This window comes from Pristiophorus japonicus, chromosome 1 (genome assembly GCF_044704955.1).
Source record: "Pristiophorus japonicus isolate sPriJap1 chromosome 1, sPriJap1.hap1, whole genome shotgun sequence".
Taxonomy (NCBI): Eukaryota; Metazoa; Chordata; class Chondrichthyes; family Pristiophoridae; genus Pristiophorus; species Pristiophorus japonicus.
In genome coordinates, this window is record NC_091977.1 from 103,932,121 (window position 1) to 103,955,727 (window position 23,607).

Genomic DNA, 23,607 nt, shown 5'->3' on the forward strand with positions numbered 1-23,607 from the left:
TAACAATTGTCAAGCAGAAGTAGTTCATTGGTCCATCGAGCCTGCCCATCAAACTTCAGACAAGGCTACCTTGATGCATTTCTACACCTTATAACTGAATCCTATTTAATTGACCAGGAATTGCCTACTTTCTATTTAAACTCTATCATAGTTTTTTGTCGCACTACCCTTACTGGCAATCGGCTCCACATGTTTATTAGCCACTTGGTGAAAAGATTTCACCTGAATGTTTCAAATTATGGACAAAAGAAAATTGAATAATGACCTCTTGTTTTTGAATTTAACAGCAGCAGAAAAAGTTATCCTGATCAACATTCTCCAAGCCCCTCAATGTTAAATATTTCTATTAAATTATTCCTGAGTCTTCTCTTTTCAATATAATAAAAGTTCAAGTGCCTAGCCTCTCCTCAAGCCTCTATCCTCAAAGAGAAAACATTACAACGGTGACTATAATTCAAAATGTCATTGTCTAAGACGCGCTCTGGGATATCCTAAGGACGCGAATGGCACTATACAGATCCAAGTTGTTTCGTTCTCTTACAAAAGTGTAAAGATGTTCAATATTGCCTGGTCCTTTTTTTTTTAAAAATTGGAAACTACCTCTCCTTCTGCCCCCATCAAGACAGCCATATTTTAAGTGTTTTCGTTATTCATACTCTTGTACTTCTACTTCCTGACCCTAAAATAATGGACACAAAGGCCTCACCCAGATTCCTTTGTCAATTCATTTCCAAACTCTGAAGCCCACAAACCTCTGACTGAATAGAGTAACCTAATTTAGTTAAGTAAGTAAATATTGCATGTCAGTTACAAATCCACATACCTTCCATTTCCTGCGGGCTGCAAATTTTTTGAATTTTTCCATATTTACAGCGGACGCTTTTCTGCTGAGAGCCTGCTGACTGTCCTTTGGCTGAAATATCACAAGAATAAAGTTACTAAATACATCCTAGTTTTTAGGAGTTGAAAATAAATACACATGTAAGTAATGTAATTTCTGCACTGCTGGCATACACCTGGGCAATGTTCCCTGTAATTTTTCCTTGACGGTGCGGCCCCTTTAACGGGCTGGGCAGCCCATTCATAATTCCACGCATGTGTGGTTTTTCTATTTAAAAGCCTGGTCACCGGCTGCATGGAACATTCCAAGCACCACGCGGCTGTGCAGCTTAAAGGGAACATTGCACCTGGTAGACATCTTTCCCCAGTCAGAACAGCAAAGCAGTGGGGGCAGTGAACAGCTGTAAATCACTATCAGTGCCATTCCTCAGTTAAGCCAGCACGAGACACAGGAAGGAGCACACAAGCTTTCCCTCCTTCCTGTAGCTCACCAAGCCCAGGCTGAGAAAAGAGCTCGAGTTCGAAACGTCAGTCAAGATATATTTAGCTCAGGAGTTCATTGTTCCAGCGTGCAACTGCCAGACTCTTTGATAAACAGAACTGATCCAAGCAAAACAATACTAAAATACATGATGATTATTCAGCAACCCTGGCCTAATAGTACCATTTCTTTACAAATTACCCGCATGTACACTTAAATGTTAAGTTTCTGTTGCTACCATGATTTTGCTTTGGTCCATTATCGAACTGAAACATGAAACAGATGTTGTTCAATTAATATATATATGTTTTTTTTTAAAAAGCGGAGGGCATCGTTTTTAATAAAACAAAAAAAAACTGACTTGATACTCAGATGTAACAACTCACGTTGCAGTGTCTCAAAATTAAGTTTTTAAATAAAAGCAGTAAGACGTTGAAAGGTTCTCAATAGAAATGTATCATTATATTTGGTTAATTAGCTTCCCAGCTTTCCCATTCGAGTGTGACTGAATGCAATATTGTGGATGGATAAACATGGGCTAGAGGTTAATTCTTAATCCACAGTAAAAGTGCAATCTTCTACATTTTGTTTGAGGCAGTAATTCTACTGCAGTTCCAAAAAAAATACAAGTTAAGTGCTCTTGGGGAAAGAATTAATTTGAAGTTTAAAATGACAGATATTGCTATGGAGAATTACATTCGTTTTACGTAGAAAACAGACAAATGGCTGCCGTCAGTGCTTGTCTTCAAACTTCGGTGCCACTATTGAATCAAGAAAATGGGACTTAAGCAAGGTTACGCATTTTTCCCCATTTGGTATCTTTATGTGAAGTCTTAAATACATATAGAAAAGCACACCTTGATCCACGGGTGCTGTAAACTGTCTTCAATAGTCATTCTTTTCCTGTTAAAGACAGAATACAAAAGTAAAATATAGAATCGTTAAAAACACTGCCGCAATCAAATGCAAAACAGAATCCTACAACCTACAGTAGCATAACCTATTGTTTTCCCAGGCTACCATGGAGCTTCCTTTAGTTTTTGATATTGACATCCCTTCAAATGCAGCATTAAGTATTTCATGATGCATAAAAAAGGTCTGAAAATAGAACATAAGCCAATAGAATATAATTATTGTGTGCAGGATGGTGGCTAAGTATAGAAACCAAAGGAGAAATTAGAAATATTCTTAAAAAAAACAAAAATATGACTAGTCAAAGGGACTGTCTTGCTTGACCAACCTCATTAAATTCTTTGAAGAGGTAACAGCGAGAGTACACAAGTGTAATTGCAGTAGATGTAATATATCTAGACTTCCAAAAGGCCTTTGATAAAAGTACCACATAATAGACTAATGAATAAGATCAGAATATGGGGTCAGGGGACAAGTGACAGAATGGATAGTTGGCTGGCTGCAAGGCAGAATGGAGAGAGTAGAGAGTAAAGGATAGCTATTCAGAGTGGCAGAAGGTGGGAAACATAGAAACATAGGTGCAGGAGTAGGCCATTCGGCCCTTCGAGCCTGCACCACCATTCAATAAGATCATGGCTGATCATTCACCTCAGTACCCCGTTCCTGCTTTCTCTCCATACCCCTTGATTCCTTTAGCCGTAAGGGCCACATCTAACTCCCTCTTGAATATATCTAACGAACTGGCCTCAACAACTTTCTGCGGTAGAGAATTCCACAGGTTCACAATTCGCTGAGTGAAGAAGTTTCTCCTCATCTTGGTCCTAAATGGCTTACCCCTAATCCTTAAACTGTGTCCCCTGGTTCTGGACTTCCCCAACATCGGGAACATTCTTCCTGTCCAATCTCATCAGAATTTTATATGTTTCTATGGGAAGTGATGTTCCACAAGGATCAGTGCTGGGACTACTGTTGTTCACAGTTTATATGAAAGATTCAGACTTTGGAATCAAAAACACAATTTCTAAATTTGCAAACAACGCCAAATTGGAAGGAATAGTCAACACTGAGGAGGACTGCAACAAATTACAAGACATTAATAAATTTGCAGAATGGGCATAGAATTGACAAATGAATTTCAATATAGGCAAGTGTGACGGATTAAATTTTGGTAAGAAAAATAAGGAGGTCACATATTACTTGGAAAATAAAAATCTAAATGAGGTTGAGGAGCAAAGGGTACTGCAAGTACAAATATACAAATGGCAAAGATGCAGAGAGGTCAACAAGGCCATAACAAAAGCAAATCAAGCACTAGGGTTTATTTCTAGAGGGATAAAATTGAATAGTTGAGAAGTTATGCGAAACTTGTATTGAATCTTGGTTAGGCCACGCTTGGAGTACTGCGTACAGTTCTGCTTGCCATATTATATAAAAGATATAGGGGCACTGGGGAGGTTGCAAAGCTGATTTACAAGGATGATACCAGAACTATGAGGTTATACCTATCAGGAAAGGATGAACCGGCTGTGTGTCTGTTCTCTCAAAAAGAAAAGATTGAGGGGTGACCGAACACAGGACTTTAAAATAATGAAAGGTTTTGATAGAATAGACACAGAGAGTGTTTCCACTTGTGGAGAAGAGCAAAACTAAAGGCCATCAAAATAAGATAGTCACCAAGAAATCAAATAGGGAGTTCAGAAGAAACTTATTTACCTAGCGTGACGACACTCCAAAAAAGTACCTCATTGTCTGTAAAGCGTTTTGAGACGTCCGGTGGTCGTGAAAGGCGCTATATAATGCAAGTCTCTGAGCCATATAGGAGGGCAGGTATCACTACTGCCCTGTAGACTATAAAGCTTGGTGCTAGATTTGAGGTCCTGGCCTTCAAACACTCTTCCTCAGGCGACCGAAGGCTGCGCTAGCACACTGGAGGCGGTGTTGGACCTCGTCATCAATGTCTGCCCTTGCTGATAGTAGTCTCCCGAGATATGGAAAATGGTCCACATTTGTAGACACCTCAAAGCGCTGGAGAAGTACCACCAACGCTGCCTCCGCAAGTTCCTGCAAATTCACTGGGAGGATAGACGCACCAACGTCAGTGTTCTCGTTCAGGCCAACAGCCCCAGCATCAAAGCACTGACCACAGTCAACCAGCTCTGTTGGGCAGGTCACATCGTCCGCATGCCCGACACGAGACTCCCAAAGCAAGCGCTCTACTCGGAATTCCTACATGGCAAGCGAGCCCCAGGTGGGCAGAGGAAATGCTTCAAGGACACCCTCAAATCCTCCTTGATAAAAGTGCAACATCCCCACTGACACCTGGGAATCCCTGGCCCGAGACTGCCCTAAGTGGAAGAAATGCATCCGGGAGGGCGCTGAGCACCTAGAGTCTCATCGCCGAGAGCATGCAGAAATCAAGTGCAAGCAGCGGAAGAAGCGTGCGGCAAACCAGACTCCCCACCCACCCTTTCCTTCAACCACCATCTGTGCCAGAGACTGTAATTCCCGTATTGGACTGTACAGTCACCAGAGAACTCACTTTGAGAGGAAACAAGTCTTCCTCAATTTCAAGGGACTGCCTATGATGATGATAATGCAAGTCTTTCTTTCTTTGAGTGGTGAGAATGTGTAACTTGTTACCACAGGGCAAAGTGAATAGTATATTTGCATTCATGGGGAAATTGGTATGCACATCAGGGAGATGGGTTATGCGGATAGAGTTGGGAGGAGGCTGCCATGGAACATAAATGCCGGCATGGACTGGTTGGGCTGAATGGCCTGTTTCTGTGCTGTATATTCTATGCTATTCTATGTAATTCTTCCCTTCACACATCTTTAGTTTTCTTTCTTTCTGTAGCCAGGAGGGTGGAGAGGTTGGAAACATGGATTTCTATTATTGTAAACCTATAACTTGGCAGAGCATTAGCCTGAATGCAACATATCACCTCTAAGGTTCGCCATTCTGTAATCTGGCTGTGGAATCACTATTGTTCTTGGTTATGCCGCCTCATGAGTGTAAATAAGCAAACCAGAGCAGCTGGAATTTCTCAGGCTGTACTTTGCAATCTCTTACTAAGTTGAGCTCAGTGGCTCCTTGCACACGACAAAGATTTCAGTTTCGTAAAATAAACGCATACGTAAAACTATATGTGGTGTGTTTTATTTTTTATGTTTCATTATAGTGCATTGTAATTATTCTGAATATTGTAAAACAGAATGTACAGACTGCATTTCGCAGATGTGAATGTAGAGTTAGAAATGTGAATTATAGGATTTTCATCAAAATTACAGTTGTAAAATATGGGGGAGGAACAGTCCTTTATTCAATAATTTTAGCAAGAAAGTCAGCACGGAGTACAAAGTGGTCACAAGCAGTGGAACTTTATCCGCTGATATCCAAGTGCCATCCATCATTTCCTCACTGATGCAGTGCTGGGTGCCCCAAAAACGACTCATCATCTTGTCAATATTATCCATTTACTACATTAAGCAAGTTTGGGGAAAAAAAAATCACTTAAATATTGATAAGGAAAATTTACAAGTCTCATTCTTAATTGAAAAGCATAGCTGCAAACACTGTATATGCAGCAGAAGTGAGATTATTGTAACAATTAGTATTTTTTTTTAAATACTAATTAACCCTCCCCAAATAAACTGTCCTCTTCTTCTGAAGATGGCAAGTACTCATGATTCAGGGCAGATAATGGGGGACAAAATTATTTTTCATGGAGGAGGAGCAGTCCTTTATTCAATAATTTTAGCAAGAAATGTTTGACAAATTTGCTGGAATTCTTTGAGGATGTAATGAACAGAGTGGATCAAGGGGAACCAATGGATGTGGTGTATTTGCCAGAAGGCATTTAACAAGGTGCCACATAAAAAGGTTACTGCACAAGATAAAAGTTCACGGGGTTGGGGGTAATATACTAGCATAGTTAGAGGATTGGCTAACTAACAGAAAACAGAGAGTCGGGATAAATGGTTCATTCTCCGGTTGGCAACCAGTAACTAGTAGGGTGCCGCAGGGATCAGTGCTGGGACCCCAACTATTTACAATCTATATTAACGACTTGGAAGAAAGGACTGAGTGTAACGTAGCCAAGTTTGCTGACGATACAAAGATGGGAGGAAAAGCAATGTGTGAGGAGGACACAAAAAATCTGCAAAAGGACATAGACAGGGTAAGTGAATGAGCAAATATTTGGCAGATGGAGTATAATGTTGGAAAGTGTGAGGTCATGCACTTTGGCAGAAAAAAATCCAAGAGCAAGTTATTATTTAAAATGGAGAAAGATTGCAAAATGCCATAGTACAGCGGGGCCTGGGGGTACTTATGCATGAAACACAAAAGGATAGTATGCAGGTACAGCAAGTGATCAGGAAGGCCAATGGTATCTTGGCTTTTATTGCAAAAGGGATAGAGTATAAAAGCAGGGAAGTCTTGCTACAGCTATATAAGGTATTGGTGAGGCCACACCTGGAATACTGCATGCAGTTTTGGTTTCCATATTTACCAAAGGATATACTTGCTTTGGAGGCAGTTCAGAGAATGTTCACGAGGTTGATACTGGAGATGAGGGGGTTGACTTATGAGAAGAGGTTGAGTAGGTTGGGCTTCTACTCACTGGAATTCAGAAGAATGAGAGGTAATCTTATCGAAACGTATAAGATTATGAGGGGGCTTGACAAGGTGGATGCAGAGGATGTTTCCACTGATGGGGGAGACTAGAACTAGAGGGCATAATCTTAGAATAAGGGGCCGCCCATTTAAAACAGAGATGAGGAGAAATTTCTTCTCTGAGGGTTACAAATCTGTGGAATTCGCTGCCTCAGAACTGTGGAAGTTGGGACATTGAATAAATTTAAGACGGAAATAGACAGTTTCTTAAACGATAAGGGGATAAGGGATTATGGGGAGCGGGCAGGGAAGTGGAGCCGAGTCTATGATCAGATCACCCATGATCTTATTGAATGGCGGAGCAGGCTCGAGAGGCCATATGGCCTACTTCTGTTCCTATTTCTTATGTTCTTATGTTCTCATGTTCATGCACTCGACTAGACAGCGAGTGCCAACAGACTTTGACCACTGGAACATTACAACTGATCTTTTTACCCAACCTGCGCATAGTTCTCTGGACTGCAATCAGGAGCAGAAATCTTGACTGATTTTTTATTCCCAAGATTTTAAAAAAAATGAACGTTGAAGATGTTAAAGTCTAGAATGTATCCAAAATTAAAGTACACTAAATAATTTTTTTTTAAATGTATTAAACATACTTGGGATCTTTCACAAGAAGTTTCCGGATAAAATCTTTTGCCAAGCCACTAGTATTCTTGAAAAACTCCTCATCGAATTCATAGTTCACAGCTGAAACATTGGCCAATGTTTCTAGTTTACTGTCGCCCAAGAAAGGTGATGCACCACTCAAGCTAATTAAAAGAAAACAATGTAAATTTCAGAAGATTGTAATACATGTGATAATTGCTGTACACAAAACATACTTTTAAACATAAACTTATACGGATAACTTTCCTTTCTTACAACTACTACTTGTAAAGGTTTGAGCCCAACTGTACAAGATTTCAGACAGGAAATCATCCTGTATCACTATCTATGTTGACTAAATACTGGTTGTAGTGATACAACCGTAACTTTCTGCATCCTGAACAGAAATTCGACATTGTTAGCACAAGATATATTATGGCCAGTATTTAACCCTTTATGAAATTAATGTGACTTGCATAATGAAACCGTTTTTTGGGCATTTCCTGCAAAAACCTTTTCATAAGACCACTTCCATCTGGTCTAGTTCTTGTACTTCCACATCTATCTTAGTCATTCAAAAACATGGCACAATCTATATTGCAATATTGTTTCTATTTTGCTCCATATTTATGCTGTTCCCAATGTACCATTCACTTAAATCAGACTCAGATTTTTCAGTTCCTTTGATTTAGCCAAAATTAGAAATAAAATTATGCAATCCTGTTTAAAAAAAATGTCAGGCATTTATTTTATATTATAGAAACACCCCCAACAATACAGAAAAAAATCCTTGCTGGAGTACAGTTCCACAACACTGGAACTTGCTGGTCCTGTGCCCAAGTGGTAATTCTTCATGTGCGAGTCTAGACAGTAGGTGCTGGCAAACTGCCTAACTGTGGGAAACACCACAGCTGACCAGATCCAACACTCACCAGATGTCCACTCGTGGGTAACTTCCAGCAAGGGTCACTGAATAAATAATCAGGAGCGAGACTCCTAGATGATTTTCCTTCACTAATCCGGGCGTTCAAGGCAACTGTAGTATCTCCACAACCACCTTGACTGAGATTAACACAAACCAGGGAACTGAATCTGGGACCTCCATAGTCTGTATGACTCAGCTATTCACAGCCTTAACCATCTGATCATGCAAAGGAAAATGTACAGTGCAATATATTTTATTCTTTGTCATTTTTTTTTATAGTCACCTGAAAAAGGGTCAACTTCCTACCTAATATGAACTGTTGCATGTTTACACAACACATTTATTTTCACGTTAGTTTTTCTTTTAAAATGCACCGTAAAATTATTTCCGTTGGACTTTGACAACTTTGATATCCTCCAATGCATTGATTTCAAAATCCTTGTGCCTATCTATAAATCAATCCACGGTCTTGCTCTACTAGTCTTGTGTCCCAGCTGACAACCTCCGCTCTTGGGTTACTGTGGCATTCTCTTCTCCAACATTTCACCAGTGGCAGTGCCTTCAGTGATCATGGCCTTGCTTCCTGGAATTCTTTCCCCAAAACCTTCCACCTTGCTTCACACATTGCCTTTATCTTCAAAATCTACCTTTGACCTCACTTTTGGTTACTTCCCCTAACCTGTCTCCCAAGTCCTGCTGACTCAATTCTATCCCCTTTGTGAAGCTTCTACATTAAAAGGCACCATACAAGTTGTTACTGTTTTATAATGCAGATCATAATCAGTCATCCAATTTTAAATATTACAACATAGTTCAGCAACATAATACATCACTTTAGGTTATCAGCACATAATAACCCATGGCAAAAAGGGCTAGGAGGCAACTGTTCTCGGGCCTCTGCCAGCGTAATTCTCATAGGTTTCCGCACTGGCCTCACCAAATGGCCTCACCACTAAGTTCTTTTGCCTTTCTTCTCTTCATCCCTCCCTCCCTCAAATAGTACAGCAAAAATGTAGCTGACAAAGAAAAATCAGCTGCAAGGGGAACCCACAACCTATTATATACTTGAAAGAAGCGCTGGATCACTATCTGTGCTATGCTACTGCAGATCTCCAGTGCTTTTCAGAGCTTTAAGGAATTACAATTGCTATAAGATTTAATTATACGCGAGGCATTTCTGCTGATTTAGCTCTTTAAACAATTAAACTTTAAACAAAAAACCCCTCCATAACCCAATCACAATTTTGTTTGTGTCTTTTCAGAATTTCAATTTAAAATACACATTTTAGAAAACTATTCCTTGAAAAAGTAATGTTAGGGACATTTCAGGCACGCTAGGTGCTGACATTGTGATGGCATCCGCATCAATCATGTTACTGTGCCTGCATTTGAATGCCAACATGACTTTCACTCAACAATACACTATCAACCGTGAGAAAATGAACATTTGTTTAAAAATGCAATACTTACAGAATGTATGTTATGACACCAATACTCCTGAAACAAATGAAAGAATAGTGTTTTTAGGTTTCTACAAATGGTTTCAAAAATACTTATTTAGAAGTTCTGCTTATAGTTTGTGTTCACTCACCACATATCGGCCTCCAGACCAAGAGGTTCATAGTTTACTATTTCTGGAGCTTCAAAATTAAAAAAAAATAATGATAATTTGACAAGATCTAAAATGTTGCATGTTATGGTCAACAGATATTACTTTTCCATTTTAATTTTAGACAGATTCTCACTGCTGCAACTTCCTATTTCCTCCTTTGGCTGGCAGGGTGGGACTATCCTAGATCAATTAATGGCATTCTCATCAGTTGATAAGGTGCATGTGTGTTCCTTATCTCTCCCTCTTCCCTACCATCCTACCTCAAGAATGAGTGAAATTTGCCCTTTGATGGAGCTAGCCTCTCGACTGTTCCTCTCGGCTCTTTGAACTGTTTTATTGTGCAGCTGCTGTAGTTGCCCCACCATTGTTGCTTACTTTATGCCCTCTGAATTTAAAAAAAAATTTAGTTCAACATAATTAAGTTTGGCTTTGGTATTCATGAAAACAAAGTTTGCTAATATTAATGACCTTTATGCATATATAATGCTTAATAACAGCATCAGGAGATTTTAAACCAACTGCAATAAAAACACATATACCATTTGAACTTGGTCATTATTGATGAGCAATATTATTATTTTAACAGGAAACCATCTAAACCCTTTGACATTACGTCAAGGAAAAGCAATTTTACACATCAAAAGAAAAGTAGCACACCACCAAATTGATCACTGTGCACATGCAATAGATTAAAAACTACAAAATTTCAGGAATTTAAGAAATGTAAACAATATATTAAATACAGAAATGCATTTATTTTTTTATAATATGTGCTTCTGCGATAAACAAAATGTTTTTTTAGAATTAGTTTCGGAGAAAACTACAGAACAATGCCCCTTCCCAAATTACTTCCCTCCTTTCCTGAAGATTTTGAATTAAGGTATTACATAGTATTTACAGCACAAAACACAGACTCCCCACCCTTCTTCATCTAACACAATCATATGCTTCTATTCTTTTCTCCCTCGTGTGCTTATCTAGCTTCCCCTTAAATGCATCTATGCTACTCCTTGTGGTTGCGAGTTCCACATTCTAACCACTCTCTGGGTAAAGAAGTTCCTTCTGAATTCCCTATTGGATTTATTAGTGAGTATCTTGCATTTATGGCCTCTAGTTCAGGACACCCCACAAGTGGAAACATCTTCTCCACATCTACCCAATCAAACGTTATCATAAACTTAAAGACCTCCTTCAGATCACCCCCTAGTCTTCTATTTTCTAGAGAAGAGAGCCGTAGCCTGTTCAATCTTTCCTGATAGGTATAATCTCTCAGTTGTATCATTCTAGTAAATCTTTTTTGCACCTTCGCCAATATCCTTTTTATAATATGGAGACCAGAATAGTTCAAGTGTGGTCTAACTAAGGTTTTAAACAAGCTTAACACAACTTCTCTGCTTTTCAATTTGATCCCTCTTGAAATGAACTCCTGCTTTGTTTACTTTTTTTTTAAAAAAACAGCCTTATTAACCTGTGTTGCTACATTTAGTGATTTGTGTATCTGTACCCTCAGATCCCTATGCTCCCCTAGCCCATTAGGCACTTATTTTCCAAAGAGCATGTGGTCTCATTCTTCCTACCAAAATGTACTACCTCACACTTGTGTTGGGGGACTGTTGCTAAACCATTCAACAGTACTTGCCCATTGATTGTCCTTCAGGGCTGAGGTTCGACAGCGAGTTTCAGCAGGCTAGTCAACCATGGAACGGTCCTGCCCTTATTCACGGTACACAAATGTAATGCCCCTTCACCATTGTACCCAAGAACAGCGAACATGATGCAGATCAAGAATCAAACTTGGGTCTTTCCTACTCTATGGATCACCATTACACAGGATGGTACATCAATCAACTAAGCTATTTAGGAAGTGCTTTACATAATTATTGTGAACTTTCAATATTCCACATTAGAAATGTATAGCTAACAAAAGGATGTAAAATACATACCAATTTTCTATAATGTAAAGGCTATTGAAACCTTAAAGGATTAAAGCTTTTCAAAAAAATCATGCTCCCATTTTGTTGCTTTTCAATTTGTGCATTAAGTGACTCTCACCAATCTTCAATAGAAGTAAAATTGCAAATTTAATCCCAAGCCTAACGAACTACTGCCTGGAATCAGACAACCAGGGAAAGAGACAGCAAGAAGTCAGTGCTCCCTTCCATTATTATCTCTTTCTGCTCAAGACCTCGATAGATTGGCTCCAGCCAAGGAAGAACTGTGAGACATTAGAAACATGGACTGTAAGCATACTGTATTCCTCCTCCACCCTTGGCCCACATCATCTGCCGAGGATCTTGCATTGCAATTACAAACTGCTCCAAGCCTTTATTCTTCTCCCAACTCTATGAGAAGGAATGGCTTTCAGCAATGGCACAAGGGCATCAACTCTTATCTATGGTACTTCATATTGGGGTTTTAATATTCTATGGGAGGCAACTTTGAAATAGAAGCTCATCACACTCATATTTAACTCCAAATCAGGATACAATACAAGCTTGAAGGGGGCACCAGATGACAGAGGCAGAATGGAGCGAAGTATGCAAGTACACCCTGACAACTACCCGCTGTGGCAGAACGCACAAGAGCAAGTTCACAATAATAAATTGAGCATACTGTATCCCACAGATGGTTGACAAATTCCACCCATCTCGGAGTGATGAATGTTGGAAGGGCTGGTCCTATCCCTGCAGTCTAGGCAACAGTCTTAGAGGGCAGAGCCCCATACCTTTAAACATGAGGTCGTGTCAACTCTCACTGCTAGCTGCATTCCCCCACTACGGTGCAGGTAATACACCCTGTTACAGGAATGTGTGAGGGAAACTATGAGACAAACACCATCAGAACTGATAATATATAGGCTCTATCTGGAACTACCAGGCAACCTAGAACCTGCTCCTGAAAGCCTACACACCTCAAACTGAACAATGCAACTCTCACAGTTCAGAAGAGGTCCACAAGTAAACAAGTCCTACCCTGTGTCATCCCCTTCGTAATGTTGGTATAGTCATCATCCTGACCCAGTTGAACTTCTGGTTTTAATCTCAGACTAAATTATTCTGACCGCCCCCCCACCCCGCCCCCAATCACCAGGTTGCTCTCAGCATGTACACAACTGTATCATCAATCCACTGCGGCATGCACCTCCCTGCAAATACTGCCTCCCATAGCATATTAAAACCCCCAATATGAAGTACCATAGATAGGAGTTGATTACAGTAACTTCACAAAATAAACTGTACACTTCTCAAAGAAAATTTAGAAGAAAATTCATCACTCTACAACCGGTGAAAAGTCAGCATTCAAAACTACAAATAAATAAGCCGATTTCAGATAAGCCTTGAAAGATACCCACCTACAAACTCTGGAGTTCCAAATATATTTTTGAATTCATTCCCAAAATTTATTTCATGAGCCAAGCCAAAGTCAATGAGCTTAATCCGAGGTTTGGGTGATTTTTTATCCAGCAACATAATGTTTTCAGGCTGCAGAAAAGAAAAAGGTTGTGGAAAGAATTCAAACATTAACTTGTTTCTATTAAAACACAAGTAGCATAAAAGAACAATTAAAAAATGCTTAGTATATAAGCTTAGTATATAAGCTTAGTATTTTATGTAAAACTAACTTATTTCAAAATCTAAGTCTATTCAGATGTGAACAGAAATATTTAATACATTGTTTTTTTATTATAGTTCTCAATTTTCTAATGTTTAAAAAAAGTTATGATGTCTATTTTGCTACAAGGTATAATTTTTACAACCCTGAGAAACAGTACAGTTGCTATATTCATTCAGTTATAAAATACATCTGGTTGATTAACACGTGTAAAGGATGCATTGGATTCTTTCCTTGCAGATCTTTCCACGACCTCTCCTGAACTAAACATAACTACTGCTGGGGTATGGTTCTAGTGGCAGCAGCAGCTCTCCATTACCTCATGCGAAATTAGGCAATTTAAATATCACCACAGCATTTGACTATGTGGGAGGGAGGCATCCAGCCCAATTGGATACTCATCCACATAATGCACTTCAGCATGCATGGGTCATTGGACCGCAAGAGAAAACTCTCCCTAACTCAGGAATGCTAAACCAAACTTTGGTGCCATCACTGCTCTGACGGAAACTCTAACTGAGTACAGATTAAACCTGGACCTCCCAAATACTGTGACACTCAGTACTATACTCAACTATACAATTTTTAGTAAAAATATTCAGAGGATCGAACAACTTGATGAAAAGTTACAACCTCTCCTTCAGATCTTTAATAACTCGATAGGAATATAGGAACTGGAGGTGATCATTCAGCCCTTAAAGCCTGTTTTGCCATTCAATTAGATCATGGCTGATCTGTACCATGTTTCCATCATTGTGTATTTTCTTTCAGATCTTCAGCATTTTTAAAAAAAAACATCTATTTTGATGGAGCTTAACTTTGGGGTTTTCCACTGAATGCATGCATACTAAGCTATCCAAATTGTGAAGTATTATATGCATACAGATCTTTGATTAAAAAAAATTGGTAGCTGCAACAGAATTGCTCATTTAGTCATTAAAAACAGAGAATGCTGGAAATCTCAGTGGGTCAATTCTGACGAAGGGTCGTCGACCTGAAACATTATCTTCGTTTTTCTCACAGATGCTGCCTGACCCACTGAGATTTCCAGCATTCTGTTTTTATTTCAGATTCCAGCATCTGCAGTATTTTGCTTTTGCACATTTAGTCCTTTAGATTGTTAATGCATATATAGTTTCCTGGACGTCAAAAATTCATAACTGGCTGCAATGGGGACGTGTTTACTCACCCAGTACAAGCTTCTTTTTTTTTGAATTCAAAAACAATACCAGATTACTGATATTTTGTGAGATCCATGATCTGAACTTAATTGACTTGCTTTTAATAATTTATTACACAGCAATGATAGCATGAAACTTTGCACAAATTTTGAGAACAGTAAGTTACAGATGATATGATCAAATAAATTTAGTTCTCAGATGGTTAAACTGACCACTTCTTTACTTCCTTCCGTTAATCAATTTGTACAGTACAAACAAAGCAGAAGTGGTAAAACACTTTCGCTTGTAGTCCCCAGGTATTTGATGACAGGATAGATCATGTGACTAAAATTAAATTAGGGGAAAACCAAACGTTTCCAGAGCTACAGCTCCCTATTGATTTAGGTGATTTGGCTGCAGTTCAGAACACACACAAACCAACCTGCACAATATCCTTTTACACACACATTAGTCTTATAATGCACGTGTTCTATTCCCCAGTAATTTAACTGAAAACATATACGACAATACCCATTGCTCAATCATCGGCCATTATATTCTTACACCTGTGCCATTTCTACATCATGCTCGGTTTTCTGACGCCATCGGCAAAATTATCACAAACTGACGAGATCCGGCAAACAAAATATTCTGACAAAGTGAACAACCATGCAAAATATACCTTTCAAAAAATTGGGACAAGTGAGTTCTCATGTTTTACAATATTGATCAAAACACAATTGAATTCCAATTCATAATTCACCCATACATGGATTATTAAAAAAAATATATATATAAAGAATTAAATAAAATTAAAAACAAACTACTGGATCTTCCATGTCATTGCACTTGTGTTGAGGAGGCAGCTGGGTTGTGTGTTTGGCAGGGCTAGGCTCAGGTGAGGCCGGAGGCCAGTGCCAAGAGTTAGGGTGAGGGTGGGTGCTGGGGTGTCTGGGTAGTGGGATAGGGGTTCATTTACAAAAGAAAAGTAAAAACTTAGCCTAGGCACAGAAGGCAGGTGGGTGCACCTTCCTTAAACTGAGTCCAAGGGTTGTGGGGGCCAGGCCATCCCTACACTACTGTGTAATAGACATTTCATATCAGTGACTCGAGATTTGGGATTTTTTTTAGTAATTCGGCTTGTTGTTTCATATGATGGAAAAAGTTTATGATGCGATGCCTAGTATGGCTATCCATTCGCTGGCCTCCCGAGGTGCTGAGTGGAAGAATGAGCGGGCAGGTTGATGTGGTGCGTTGCATGGTCTGGGATTCATGGCCACAGTCGCACTTCAGGTCGTTTCTCAATTTCCATCTGTGGAGCAGTTGGCTGCACTGCCCGTGCCCTGTGTGGATTTGGTTGAGCGCTGTCCACTGTCTTCGAGGGAGGTCAAAGCCAGTGACCTCTGCTATTGGGCCAGTGATGTTATGCGGAGAGAGATCGTGCGGAGGTGCAGCGAGGAGCGGAGAGAGATCATGGCGGAGGTGCAGCAAATGAAGGTACAAGGCCCAGAAGAGCCGAGTGCCTAGGGGTAGCATGGGCCAGCCCACAATGCTATGTGTGCGCACTAGGTCCGTGCAACAGAGCAGGTCTCCAGTCATCCTGGTTAACCCTTGCCACTGGATAAAGACCTAGCTCTGTCGAGCTCGTGTGGTGGTTGATGTGCAACGGTCACCACACATTAAAAAAGGCATTTTCCACTCCTACAATTGGAGTTCAGGACTGGAATATCGGGTCCTTCATTGAAACATCTGTGAATTCATGTGGAAGCAAATCATCCTCGTTCGAGGGACCTCCTATGATGATGATACTACTGTGCTGTTGCAGGCGTAACACCATTTTATTCCCCAGAGCATGAATTTCTACCATTTAAAGTAATACAACTCTCCACAGTCTGAAGGTTAGGTAGGAAGGGGCAAGGCAGCTGAATTTCTATTTTGCTGCACCGTGATAGGGTAAAAAAAAATTGACAGTGATACAAAATTGAAGTTGAGGAGAAAGATAATGTGCTATTTGATTGGTGTGTAATGAAAGTAGGAAACTAAAATAATCATTGACAAAAAATTACAAGAGTCATAAACACTTGGGGCTCAATTTTCCCCAAGCCCGTTTTCTGGCATCTTGCCAAAGTTACGCCAGGTTTTCTTGGCCAGAAATGTGGCAGAAATATTTTGCCAAAGTTTCCCCAATCTATAATTCGAATTTGCCGCTGCACAGCGTGTCCAGTTGCCTCGGGGGGTGGAGCCTGCTGTCTGCGCCAAAAAACGAAGCCGTACCTTCTGCGCATGCGCGGGAAAAAGAAGTTACGTTTTTGACGTCGTTCCAATGAACAGCTCGGATTTGGCAACCGGCCATTTTTAAAGAGCGAAGAGGAGTGCTGTGTGAGCACTGGAAAAATCACAGCTGGAGCAATACAAGGTGCAATGAGGAGCAAGGACCAAGAATTTCTTACTGGAAGAAGTGGAGGCACTGGTTACTGTGATTGAGAACAGATGGCAGGAGCTGGATACCAGCAGAGGTCACATAAAAGTTCCACTAAAAGAAATGAAAAAACACTGAAACCAAGTTGCAGAAGATTACAACGCAGTGGTGAATACCATGAGATCTGGAAGCCAGTGTAAAAAGAAATGGCAGGACCTTGGTTAAGTAGTTAATGTAAGTAATATTTTCATTTATTCAATGCAATTGTAAATGTGACCAGTTGTATATGTCCCGCCCAGCAGAAAGACACCCTCTCTAAAAAGTTGTGTTTCATCTTTGCAGAAGAAAGTGGCACATAACAAAAGGGAAAGAACTCGAACAGGAGGAGGCCCGGCAAATCTGCACCCACTAACACCCTTGGAAGAGAGGGTTGCTGCTTTGATGGGTTCTGCTTGGAAAAAAAGCAATCAGTACTGCACAAGCTGGGCCCACACTTGAGGCCTGCAAATTCATCGTGGCCCTTCAAATCAACCTGCTGCCTGGCCTGTGATGCGTGAGCCTTCTTGTGCTTTCTTTTGCAGAACTTGAGGCCAACCCTGACAATGCAGAAGATTCAGACGAGGATGAGCCTGAAGAGAACATCTTCCAATCCAACCCTCCAGACCAAGAACATGGGGGTAAGGGGGAGGTGATGAAGCACCCACTGTTGTACTGAATATGGAAGAGGTGCCGCTCATGCAGGTGCCAGCCCCTTCCGTGACTCGTGGTTTGAGTGCTGGTGGGACATTCCATGGTTTCCCACCTTCCGAGGTTGCAGGTCCCAGTGGTGTGGTGCAGCGAGGCACACCCAGGGCCCCTCCGTCCCAGGCTGCGGGTTCCAGTGGTGTGGTGCAAGCCACACCCATGGGGAGGAGGGGAAGGAGAGCTCGACCATGCTCTCCTGAGATGCAGGATCTAACAGAGATGATTCAGATGATGTCCGAGTGCGGAGAGCATTGACCTTACCCGAACACTCCTGGACACCTAAGTGATGAGGTAGCGGGACTGTCGGGAGAAGTAACAACACTCTCACGAGAAATGGGAACGATATCCGGGACCATCAGTGAGGGAATAGTGGCCATGAGGGAAGGAATGTCAGAGCTAGTGCAAACCACGTCACTGGCCATTAGGGAGGGAATGTTGCAGGCCGCTGAGACACTGCCAGGGTGCATGAGGGATGGCATGTTGGAGTTAGCTGCTGCAATAAGGGAATACGCCCAGACCCCGCACCCATTGACAAAATCGACTGCCACTCCCACTGCAATCCCCACACCAGCCTCTGAAGAGCCCAAAGCCAGGTCTTCCAGCTTGCCGCCTGACGCTGACGCCCCCCACCCTCAAGAGGTGCACAGTTAGAAGGAATAGGCTTGGTACCAAGCCCAGAAACACTGCGCCAACGCCTGCGGGCAGGGGTGGTGGAGAGTCTAAGACCAAGCGCAGCGGGCAGTCTTAGACTAAGGGGGATGAGAGATGGGTGCAGCCTTTCTTTGCTGCTGCTGTTGTTATTATTATTATTAGTTACCGCTGTAACTGTTCTGAAATTAAGTTTTTCGTACATTATGTAAATTTACAAGTTCATAAGTGATCTTAAAGTAAAAGTTTGAAACAAGAATAATTTTATTAAAAGGAGCACAATGGCCCGCCCTCCTCCGCTGTTGTGCTCCGGCCTCAAGCACTTGCATGACTTGCTCATCCTAGTCCCTGGCTACTATGTGTGCAGGAAGTGTGTCCAGCTGCAGCTCCTGACAGACTGCATGACGGCACTGGAGCTGCGGATGGACTCACTCTGGAGCATGCGCGATGCTGAGAATGTTGTGGATAGCATATTTAGTGAGTTGGTCACACCGCAGGTAAGGGTTAGGACAGATACTGAATGGGTGACCAAGAGGCAAGGCAAGAGCAGGCAGGTAGTGCAGGAGTCCCCTGCGGTCATCTCCCCCCAAATCAGATATACCGTTTTGGATACTGTTGGGGGAGATGATTTACCAGGGGAAGGCACCAGCAGCCAGGTTCACGGCACCGTGGGTGGCTCTGCTGCATAGAAGGGTGGGAAAAAGAGTGGGAGAGCTATAGTGATAGGGTTCTCTATTGTAAGGGGAATAGATAGGAGTTTCTGCGGCCATGACAGAGACTCCAGGATGGTATATTGCCTCCTTGGTGCAAGGGTCAAGGATGTCTCAGAGCGGCTGCAGAGTATTCTGGAGAGGGAGGGTGAACAGCCAGTTGTCGTGGTACATGTAGGTACCAACGATATAGTTAAGAAGCGGAAAGAGGTCCTACAAGCTGAATTTATGGAGCTAGGAGTTAAATTAAAAAGTAGGACCTCAAAAGGTAGTAATCTATGGATTGCTACCAGTGCCACGTGCTAATCAGAGTAGAGGGAGCAGGATAGTTAGAATAAATACGTGGCTTGAGCAGTGGTGCAACAGGGAGGGATTCAAATTCCTCGGACATTGGAACCAGTTCTGGGGGAAGTGGGACCTGTACAAAAGGGACGGTCTGCACTTGGGCAGGACTGGAACTGATGTCCCAGGGGTAACATTTGCGAATGCAGTTCGGGAGTGTTTAAACTAATATGTTTCGGGTATGGGAACCTATGCAGCAAAATAGGGCGAAGTAATATGGAGTCAGAAACAGATGGTAGAAAGGTAAAAAGCAATAGTGGAAGGCCGAGTAAACAAAGGCAAGAAACAAAAAGGGCCACACTACATCATAATTATAAAAGGACAAAGGGTGTTAAAAAAAACAAGCCTGAAGGCTTTGTGTCTTAATGCAAGAGTATCTGTAATAAGGTGGATGAATTAACTGTGCAAATAGATGTTAACAGATATGATGTGATTGGGATTACAGAGACGTGGCTCCAGGATGATCAGGGCTGGGAACTCAACATCCAGGGGTATTCAACATTCAGGAAGGATAGAATAAAAGGAAAAGGAGGTGGAGTAGCATTGCTGGTTAAAGAGGAGATTAATGCAATAGTTAGGAAGGACATTAGCTTGGATGATGTGGAATCCATATGGGTAGAGCTGCAGAACACCAAAGGGCAAAAAATGTTAGTGGGAGTTGTGTACAGACCTCCAAACAGTAGTAGTCATGTTGGGGAGGGCATCAAACAGGAAGTTAGGGGTGCATGCAATAAAGGTGCAGCAGTTATCATGGGTGACTTTAATATGCATAAAGATTGGGCTAACCAAACTGGAAGCAATGCGGTGGAGGAGGATTTCCTGGAGTGCATAAGGGATGATTTTCTAGACCAATATGTCGAGGAACCAACTAGGGGGGAGGCCATCTTAGACTGGGTGTTGTGTAATGAGAGAGGATTCATTAGCAATCTCGTTGTGCGAGGCCCCTTGGGAAAGAGTGACCATAATATGGTGGAATTCTACATTAGGATGGAGAATGAAACAGTTAATTCAGAGACCATGGTCCAGAACTTAAAGAAGGGTAACCTTGAAGGTATGAGGCGTGAATTGGCTAGGATAGATTGGCAAATCATACTTAAGGGGTTGACTGTGGATGGGCAATGGCAGACATTTAGAGGCCACATGGATGAACTACAACAATTGTACATCCCTGTCTGGCGTAAAAATAAAAAAGGGAAGGTGGCTCAACCGTGGCCATCAAGGGAAATCAGGGATAGTATTAAAGCCAAGGAAGTGGCATACAAATTGGCCAGAAATAGCAGCGAACCCGGGGACTGGGAGAAATTTAGAACTCAGCAGAGGAGGGCAAAGGGTTTGATTAGAGCAGGGAAAATAGAGTACGAGCGGAAGCTCGCAGGGAACATTAAGACGGACTGCAAAAGTTTCTATAGATATGTAAAGAGAAAACGGTTAGTAAAGACAAACGTAGGTCCTCTGCAGTCAGAATCAGGGGAAGTCATAACGGGGAACAAAGAAATGGCAGAGCAATTGAACAAGTACTTCGGTTCAGTATTCACTAAGGAGGACACGAACAATCTTCCGGATATAAAAGGGGTCAGAGGTCTAGTAAGGAGGAGGAACTGAGGGAAATCCTTATTAGTCGGGAAATTGTGTTGGGGAAATTGATGGGATTGAAGGGCGATAAATCCCCAGGGCCTGATGGACTGCATCCCAGAGTACTTAAGGAGATGGCCTTGGAAATAGTTCCTATGGAGTGGACGGTAGCCAATGTAACCCCACTTTTTAAAAAAGGAGGGAGAGAAAAAACAGGGAATTATAGACCGGTCAGCCTGACATCAGTAGTGGGTAAAATGATGGAATCAATTATTAAGGATATCATAGCAGCGCATATGGAAAGAGGTGACATGATAGGACCAAGTCAGCATGGATTTGTGAAAGGGAAATCATGCTTGACAAATCTTCTGGAATTGTTTGAGGATGTTTCCAGTAGAGTGGACAAGGGAGAACCAGTTGATGTGGTGTATTTGGACTTTCAGAAGGCTTTCGACAAGGTCCCACACAAGAGATTAATGTGCAAAGTTAAAGCACATGGGATTTGGGGTAGTGTGCTGACATGGATTGAGAACTGGTTGTCAGACAGGAAGCAAAGAGTAGGAGTAAATAGGTACTTTTCAGAATGGCAGGCAGTGACGAGTGGGGTACCGCAAGGTTCTGTGCTGGGGCCCCAGCTGTTTACATTGTACATTAATGACTTAGATGAGGGGATTAAATGTAGTATCTCCAAATTTGCGGATGAAACTAAGTTGGGTGGCAGTGTGAGCTGCGAGGAGGATGCTATGAGGCTGCAGAGTGACTTGGATAGGTTAGGTGAGTGGGCAAATGCATGGCAGATGAAGTATAATGTGGATAAATGTGAGGTTATCCACTTTGATGGTAAAAACAGAGAGACAGACTATTATCTGAATGGTGACAGATTAGGAAAAGGGGAGGTGCAACGAGACCTTGGTGTCATGGTACATTAGTCATTGAAGGTTGGCATGCAGGTACAGCAGGCGGTTAATAAAGCAAATGGCATGTTGGCCTTCATAGCGAGGGGATTTGAGTACAGGGGCAGGGAGGTGTTACTACAGTTGTACAGGGCCTTGGTGAGGCCACACCTGGAGTATTGTGTACAGTTTTGGTCTCCTAACTTGAGGAAGGACATTCTTGCTATTGAGGGAGTGCAGCGAAGGTTCACCAGACTGATTCCCGGGATGGCGGGACTGACATATCAAGAAAGACTGGATCAGCTGGGCTTGTATTCACTGGAGTTCAGAAGAATGAGAGGGGATCTCATAGAAACGTTTAAAATTCTGACGGGTTTAGACAGGTTAGATGCAGAAAGAATGTTCCCAATGTTGGAGAAGTCCAGAACCAGGAGTCACAGTCTAAGAATAAGGGGTAAGCCATTTAGGACCGAGATGAGGAGAAACTTCTTCACCCAGAGAGTGGTGAACCTGTGGAATTCTCTACCACAGAAAGTTGTTGAGGCCAATTCACTAAATATATTCAAAAAGGAGTTAGATGTAGTCCTTACTACTAGGGGGATCAAGGGGTATGGCGGGAAAGCAGGAATGGGGTACTGAAGTTGCATGTTCAGCCATGAACTCATTGAATGGCGGTGCAGGCTCGAAGGGCTGAATGGCCTACTCCTGCACCTATTTTCTATGTTTCTATGTTTCTATCCTTCTCCTGTTCGTCACCTGAATCTTCCACATCATTTTCATCAGCCACTCTCACCGCTGGTGGATCTTCCACGACCAGGTGCTGTTGCCTCATGATGGCTAAGTTATGCAGCATGCAGCACGTAACAATGAACTGACTGACAATCTCAGGGGAGTACAGCAAGTAGCCTCCGGAATGGTCCAGGAATCGGAAACACTGTTTCAATATGCCAATGGTCCTCGCAATAAAGCTGCACGCCGCAATGTGCGACATGTTGTATTGACAGTCAGCTTCCGTCCGGGATATACGTAGGGGCGTCATGAGCCAGGTGGCAAGGCCATACCCTTTGTCTCCCAGTAGCCAGCTCTGCCCTTCTGGCTGCTGCTCAAAGATGGCAGATATAATGCTGTTGCGTAGGATGAACGCATCATGGGTGCTGCCAGGGTATCTCGCATCGACTGACATGATGCGATGCATGTCATCACAGACGAGCTGCACATTAATGGAGTGGAAGCCTTTTCTATTCCTGTACATCTCAGAATCCTGCAAAGGTGCTCGCAAGGCGATGTGGGTACAATCAATGCAGCCCTGTACCTTTGGGAAGCCAGCAATCCTCAAGAAGCCCACAGCTCGGTCATGGATTGCTTGGCGATCATGGGGAACTTGATGAAGTCATTCCTCCGTGCATACAGTGCAGCCGTGACCTGGCGAATGGAGACATGTGCTGCATGTTGAGAGATGGCACACACATCT

At 42.0% G+C, this 23,607-nt stretch overlaps 1 protein-coding gene across 7 annotated transcripts in view; it reads right to left on the bottom strand.

The window, feature by feature from the left end:
• dapk1 (death-associated protein kinase 1) overlaps positions 1 to 23,607 on the bottom strand; it is a 280,231-nt gene that overhangs the window by 134,359 nt on the left and 122,265 nt on the right. For all 7 annotated transcript variants that reach the window (XM_070882090.1, XM_070882084.1, XM_070882078.1 and 4 more), the window contains exons 5-10: positions 13,389 to 13,518; positions 10,016 to 10,064; positions 9,895 to 9,921; positions 7,511 to 7,663; positions 2,179 to 2,224; positions 824 to 913 (exon numbers count right to left, since the gene is read on the bottom strand). In XM_070882090.1, coding sequence (XP_070738191.1) covers positions 824 to 913; positions 2,179 to 2,224; positions 7,511 to 7,663; positions 9,895 to 9,921; positions 10,016 to 10,064; positions 13,389 to 13,518 — 495 coding nt within the window. The remainder of the gene's footprint in view (positions 1 to 823; positions 914 to 2,178; positions 2,225 to 7,510; positions 7,664 to 9,894; positions 9,922 to 10,015; positions 10,065 to 13,388; positions 13,519 to 23,607) is intronic.